Source organism: Epinephelus moara, chromosome 6 (genome assembly GCF_006386435.1).
Source record: "Epinephelus moara isolate mb chromosome 6, YSFRI_EMoa_1.0, whole genome shotgun sequence".
NCBI lineage: Eukaryota > Metazoa > Chordata > Actinopteri > Perciformes > Serranidae > Epinephelus > Epinephelus moara.
The window spans coordinates 41,529,356-41,536,351 of record NC_065511.1 but is presented as its reverse complement, the minus strand read 5'-3'; the positions used below and the strand labels follow the sequence as shown (position 1 = coordinate 41,536,351).

Sequence of the window (6,996 nt, the reverse complement as noted above, 5' to 3'; positions counted from 1 at the left end):
TGGATCAGCTGGGAAAGGCTTGAGGCGAAGCAGGCTCACGGCTTATGTGTTTGCCACTTTCTTTTTCATTTTAACCCACACCATGATCTTTTCCTGACCCTAACCAAGTGGTTTTTGTGCCTAAACCTAACCAGACCTTAACCACAGGGCATCGTGATGATTTCGGAACAACGGGACTTCGGAACAATGGGTTTAATATGGTCGGAACAACGGGCTGTCGGACCAGTGGATTGTCGGACCAATGGGCAGACCCCGCTAGAAGTCGGCAGACAGAGAGTTTACTTGTGATTTGATTTTTTCATCCCAGTGAGTGACTCATAGGCACACATCACCACCGTCCAAAGCCAACCTCAAAAAGCACCACCAACTTGCAAAATAGACAAAAGAGCATAAATGTAGCACAAATTTAGTGGAGCTGACAGAGAAGTGACTGGAAATGTCCACACCTATGTCTTGATTTATTTGTCGTCGTGTACATCACAGACTTAAAGACTTTTATGAAAATCCTAATATTTAAAACCCTTTCTATTTTTTGTTTATTGATTTATTTTCTTCACCAGATTTTGAAAACCATCTTCTTCAGTCTCACACTTTTCCTTCTCTCTCAGCAGACAGTGGTCTGCAGAAGGTTTTAGATGAACATAAGATCAGTCTGAAGAGGAGATGTGACCGTGTGACTGAGGGAACCAATGAAACAGGAAGTGAAACCCTCCTCAACAGGATCTACACTGAGCTCTACATCACAGAGGGACGGAGTGAAGAGATTAATACCCAACATGAGGTGAAGCAGCTTGAGACAGCCCACAGGATAAAGACCCTCCATGAAACTCCAATCAAGTGTCACGACATCTTTAAAGCCTTACCTGACCAACAGGGACACATCAGAGTCGTTTTGACGAACGGCGTCTCTGGCGTTGGTAAAACCTTCTCAGTGCAGAAGTTCACTCTGGACTGGGCCGAGGGTTTGGAAAACCAAGATGTCAGTCTGGTGATTCCGTTTTCATTCAGGGAGCTGAACTTGATCAAAGATAAGAAGTACAGTCTTCTCACTCTGCTCTGTGTTTTCCATTCAACATTACAGAAGGTCACAGCAGAGGAGCTCGCTGTCTGTAAAGTTCTGTTCATCTTTGACGGCCTGGATGAAAGCAGACTGGCTCTGGATTTCCACAACAATGAGGTTGTGACTGATGTCACACAGAAGTCATCAGTCAACGTGCTGCTGACAAACCTCATCAAAGGGAAGCTGCTTCCCTCGGCTCTCGTGTGGATAACTTCCCGACCTGCAGCAGCCAATCAGATCCCTCCTGCATGTGTTGACAGGGTAACAGAAGTACGAGGCTTCACTGACGCCCAGAAGGAGGAGTACTTCAGGAGGAGAGTCAGTGATGAAGAGCGGTCCAGCAGAATCATCTCACACATGAAGACATCCAGGAGCCTCCACATCATGTGTCTAATCCCAGTCTTCTGCTGGATCACTGCTACAGTTCTGGATCACATGTTGACTACAGAGCAGAGAGGAGAGCTGCCCAAGACCCTGACTGACCTGTACTCACACTTCCTGCTGGTTCAGACAAAGAGGAAGAAGCAGAAGTATGATGAGGAACATGAGACCAGTCCACAGGAGCTGACGGAGGCTGACAGGGACGTTCTTCTGAAGCTGGGGAGGCTGGCGTTTGAACAGCTGGTGAAAGGAAACATCATGTTCTACCAAGAAGACCTGGAGCACTGTGGTCTTAATGTCACAGAGGCCTCGGTGTACTCAGGACTTTGTACAGAGATCTTCAAAAGAGAGTGTGTGATCTTCCAGAAAACAGTCTACTGCTTCGTTCATCTGAGCGTTCAGGAGTTTCTGGCCGCAGTCTACCTGTTCCACTGTTACACCAACAGGAGGACCGAGGTACTCAAGGACTTCCTGGGGAAAGACTGGAATAATTACCGATCCCTGGGTGACTTCTTGCGGGGTGCCATGGACAAGGACAACAGTGATGGCAGTGATCCTGATTACCCATCCCTGGATGACTTCCTGAAAACTGCCATGAAAAAATCCCTCCAAAGTAAGAATGGGCACCTGGACCTGTTTGTCCGCTTTCTCCATGGCCTCGCTCTCGAATCAAACCAGAGACTCTTAGGAGGCCTGCTGGGTCAGACAGACAACAGTCCAGAAATCATCCAGAGAGCCATCAACAACCTGAAGAAGATGAACGTGTATGAGATCTCTCCTGATAGAGGCATCAACATCTTCCACTGTATGATGGAGATGAACGACGACTCGGTACATCAGGAGATCCAAGAGTTCCTGATGTCAGGGAACAGATCAGAGAAAGAATTCTCTGTGGTCCACTGCTCAGCTCTGGCCTACATGTTACAGATGTCAGAGGAGGTTCTGGATGAATTTGACCTGAGTACGTACAACACATCAGACCAGGGACGTCTGAAACTGATTCCGGCTGTGAGGAACTGCAGAAAGGCAGTGTAAGTCCAGATGTGATTACATTTATAAATCACAGTAGAATAGTAGTTTAGTTTCTCAAACATGCACTTTTTCCATTTTTCAGCAGCAGCCTGGTGAAGATAGACCTTACGTAGTGCCCTGTAGCAACTTAAATTCAACCAGAGCAAGTCAGGTCCTGATCCTAGACTACCCTCTTGGTACCTAGACTCTTGGTCTTTTCAGACAGTCCTCTTAAATGTGGGTGGGGTTGTTGTTACTCCCTGCTCCGTCCAGTACTCGCTGTATTTCCTCATCAGCGGTGACACTACCACTAAGCCACCGACGCCCAATCAGATTAAATATTATGGTGAACAATATGATATGTCACACCACTAATGTCCAATTTTTGTCACAAATAAACATAAAGTGCTCTCACATTTTTTGTAATAAATGTGTCGTTGCAGACTTACTGGCTGTAGACTCTCAGAGCCTCACTGTGAAGTTGTGGCCTCAGCTTTGAAGTCCAACCCCTCCCATCTGAGAGAGCTGAACCTGAGTGAGAACAAGCTGCAGGATTCAGAAGTGAAGCTGCTGTCTGTTGGACTAGAGAGTCCAAACTGTAAACTGGAGGAGCTGAGGTCAGTTCACTGACTGGGGTGTACTTTTATTTATTTTTTTGGTATATATTGAATTCAAATCCTTGACCAAGGTTTTACATTCATACATTTTTGGAATTTGCCTGAGCACAAAGAAATTTCAACCCTTTCAGAAAAATTCTGTCTTTCCAAACGAACCATTGATAGAGTAACAAAAAGTACAGAAATTAAATTTTAACAGGGCAGCTCAGCTTCCACACACTCAGATCGTGGACCATCAGTCAGTGAACATGATGTCAGTGTGAGGCTGTAGAGTGTGTGAAGGATATGAATAAGGTTGTTGAAGATCTGATGATGAATTATAAATAAATTTTTATTTTATTGTGATAAACAAAAAACACAAAAACAAACTAACAAGGTCACTCCACTAATTTCAGGGACCAGCTCATTGACCAGAACACCGTTATGTTGAGCTACACATTCAAAACATAAGCAGATCTACAGTAATTTTGTTTTTATCTTTATCCTTCATCCTTTATTCAGATTGTGGAGCTGCCATTTGTCAGAAAACAACTTTGCTTCTCTGGCCTCAGCTCTGAAGTCCAACCCCTCCCATCTGAGAGAGCTGGAACTGAGTGACAACCACCTGCAGGGTGCAGGAGTGAAACTGCTGTGTGATTTTCTGAAGAGTCCACACTGCAGACTGAAGACTCTGGGGTCAGTTCAAAGACTTTCTCGTTCAATTCACAATAGAATGTAATTTATGTACAAACATAACTTACAGTAGCTACATCCATACATTTATAAATGACCTTTTGTCCATTTTTTCATTGTTCTTGTAACAACTTTAGTCTGAAGTCTCAAAAGATACCTGTGGAAGAACTGTGGAAAAGAAACTGTTGGTTGTTTAAGTAAATGTATGCTTATAGCTTTTGGTCACACCTGAATCCAGAAAATCAGGAGCCTGGGTCAGAAAATAGGTGTAAGAAACTCTGACTTCAACCCTGAACTCTGAGTTTAATGATCCTGAGATTGAAAACTTGCAAATTGCAATCGGACTATCAGATTTTTTTTTCTCACAGATTATCTGTCTCATTTAGTGCTGTGTAAATAGTGACAGTTTTGGGAATGGAAATATGCCATTGGCTTTTTGACAAGGGAAACAGGACAACCCTGACTTCCACGTCAGCCTCAGGCCCTCAGGAAAGCTGCTTAGCCTTGCAGCAAATTTTTCCAAGTGGCCATCTGCAGTATTGCAGCAAAAAAAATAAAAAATCATGTGGCCCAGAAAGCATTTTCTTTATAGGCCACCATTGTAAAAGACCAACCTGGTCTCACTCCAATGTCATTGAAATCCAGCGCTTGGTCAGTGACTTCGGGCATCAGACACTGACAAAAATAGCCGTCCTTGTCAGCGTGATACACGACAAGTTGGCGTTATAGTTTACTGGCGCCTTGCAGCATCAGGCGGAACAAGATGGGAGGGGTGGTGGATGGAGTCAATGATCATCGACTTTCACCCTGGAGGCTGGTGTTCACTTTGCGTAAGATTGTAAAGCTAAACCCTGTTCTTGTTCCCTAAACCCAACCACGTGTGATTGTTGTTAAAGGGAAAAAAAGTCAGTTCATGGTGTTGTACCGACATAGTGCATTTGTTCTGAAAGAGACTGTATGCAAACTGTTCGGAACAACACAAGCGTATTTTGAAAAATGAAACAGCCAGAATTTGACACGGCGTACCAGAACATCACCAACCAACACACCCAGGGTACCTTGCACATCGTATCTTGATGTGGAAAGTCCATGATCAAACGTCAATATGCCATATACTAGGATTTGACCTAGTCTTGTTAACTACGTGTTTGACTCTGTAAGAGTTACAGTTACGGCTGAAAATGACAACAGAAACAAGTTTGCTGATTTTACATTTCTCCACAATTCAAAACATTTGCCAGTTTCCTACCGGTAAGTGACTGTTGTTGTGCTACTCAGAGTTTCCCTCATCTCAGGGTTAACAAACTCAAGTTTCTTAACCCAATTTTCACTCAACCTACTTTCTAAGACAGAAAAGATTTTCTGACCTAATATTTGTTTCAAATTGATAAAGTTTGCTTAAGTAGAAATATTTCCTTGGTTTCCATTAATTTCAATGTGTTTTCACAGTAATAACATAGAGGTCTGATGATGATTATCCACAGTAACAAAATGACAAAGTCACTACTTGTTTTAGGGAAAAGCTCACTGATAAGGACACAGTTTTGTTGAGGTACATACGTAACACCTTAAAGATCTGATGGGATTATGAATGATGTTTTACCTATATGCTTTAATCTTTATTTAGTTTGAGATCCTGCAGTTTGTCAGAGATCGGCTTTGTTTCCATGGCCTCAGCTCTGAAGTCCAACCCCTCCTATCTAAGAGAGCTGGACCTGAGTGACAACTACCTGAAGCATTCAGGAGTGAAGCTGCTGTGTGATTTTCTGAAGAGTCCACCCTGTAAAATGGAGAGTCTGGGGTCAGGTCATTGCTACTACTGTAGATCTTGTTTAATTAACAAATAAACCTCATTTATATACAAACACAACTTACATCTATAAAGTTGTACTAAGGCAAAAATCTGCTTGGCATTAAATTTGATTCTGAGATCCTGTGAATGACAAAGTGACTCTGCTCATTTTAGGGCAAAGCTCATTGATTATGGAATAGTTACTTTGAGCTACATATCTTAAAACCTGTCTGATAGGATAATAAATTATTTTTAATTTAAATCATTGATTCTTTATTCAGACTGAGTTCATGCAGTTTGTCAGCGAACAGCTGTGTTTCTCTGGCCTCAGCCCTGAAGTCCAACCCCTCCCATCTGAGAGAGCTGGACCTGAGTGACAACGACTGGATGGATTCAGGAGGGAAACTGCTGTGTGATTTTCTGAAGAATCCACACTGTAGACTGGAGCGTCTGGGGTCAGTTCATCATTCTTTACGTCTGTCCTTGTGACATACAAGGACCACTGGCCGGGTCCCACAAGAATACACTACTGGGAAAAACAGTCATTATAGCAAACTATTATCAAAAAAAAGTTCTCAAAATATTATTAGTTATATGATTAATGTCATGTGACAAACAAATAAACAAATTATTATTATTATTATTATTATTATTTTAGGAAAGTTAGTGTTAATTTGCATACTGTGTTAATGAAAATAGCCTATATACTTTTCTTGAATACAAATTACAGCTTTTAGTACAGTCCACATTAGCACTGAAAAGCTCATTGACCACGCTTTGATTCTGGTACCATTTAGTTTTAAATAAATTCAAGTCAACATTATTTGTGTTACACAGTGGCATGCAAAAATCAAAATGTGTTTACTGGGAGTAGTTAAATAAGTAAAGGATGAACTGATTTCCAAAAGGCATGAAGTTAAAGATGACACCTTTCTTCCAATGTTTTAAGCAAGAATACTTCAAGAGTCTTTCAGTTCTTGTTTGGAGGATTTTCACCCATTCATCTTGCAAAAGGCTTCTAGCTCTGTGAGATTCTTGGGCCGTCTTCATGCTCTGCTCTTTGAGGTCTATCCACAGATGTTAATGATGTTTAGGTCGGGGGACTGTGAGGGGCGTGGCCAAACCTTCAGCTGGCTCCTCTTGAGGTCGTCCACTGTGGATCTGGAGGTGTGTTTAGGGTCATTGTCCTGTTGTAGAAGCCATCCTCTCTTCATCCTCAGCGTTTTACAGATGCTGTGATGTTTGCTTCCAGAATTTGCTGGAATTTAACTGAATCCATTCTTCCCTCTACCTGTGAAATGTTCCCTGTGCCACTGGCTGCAGCACAAGCCCAAAGAATCATCCATCCACCCCCGTGTTTAACAGTTTGTTCTCCAAACATACCTTTGCTCATTGTGTCCAGAAAGTTCTGTTTTACCTTCATCAGTCCACAGGACTTGTTTCCAAAAAGCATCAGGCTTGTT

At 42.5% G+C, this 6,996-nt stretch overlaps 2 protein-coding genes across 9 annotated transcripts in view; both read left to right on the top strand.

Moving 5' to 3' along the window:
- LOC126392472 (collagen alpha-6(VI) chain-like) overlaps window positions 1-6,996 on the top strand; it is a 310,923-nt gene that overhangs the window by 179,266 nt on the left and 124,661 nt on the right. The window lies entirely within an intron of this gene.
- LOC126391489 (protein NLRC3-like) overlaps window positions 1-6,996 on the top strand; it is a 23,990-nt gene that overhangs the window by 7,663 nt on the left and 9,331 nt on the right. For 5 of the 8 annotated variants that reach the window (XR_007570082.1, XR_007570083.1, XR_007570084.1 and 2 more), the window contains exons 4-8: window positions 561-2,472; window positions 2,896-3,069; window positions 3,571-3,744; window positions 5,369-5,542; window positions 5,815-5,988. Coding sequence is in view for 5 of the 8 variants with exons in the window: in XM_050046313.1 (XP_049902270.1) it covers window positions 561-2,472; window positions 2,896-3,069; window positions 3,571-3,744; window positions 5,369-5,542; window positions 5,815-5,988 (2,608 nt within the window). In the remaining 3 variants the exon portion in view is untranslated. Of the gene's footprint in view, window positions 1-560; window positions 2,477-2,895; window positions 3,070-3,570; window positions 3,745-5,368; window positions 5,543-5,814; window positions 5,989-6,996 lie in introns of those variants that run through there. The other 3 variants (XM_050046315.1, XM_050046314.1, XM_050046317.1) reach the window with 3 other exon arrangements.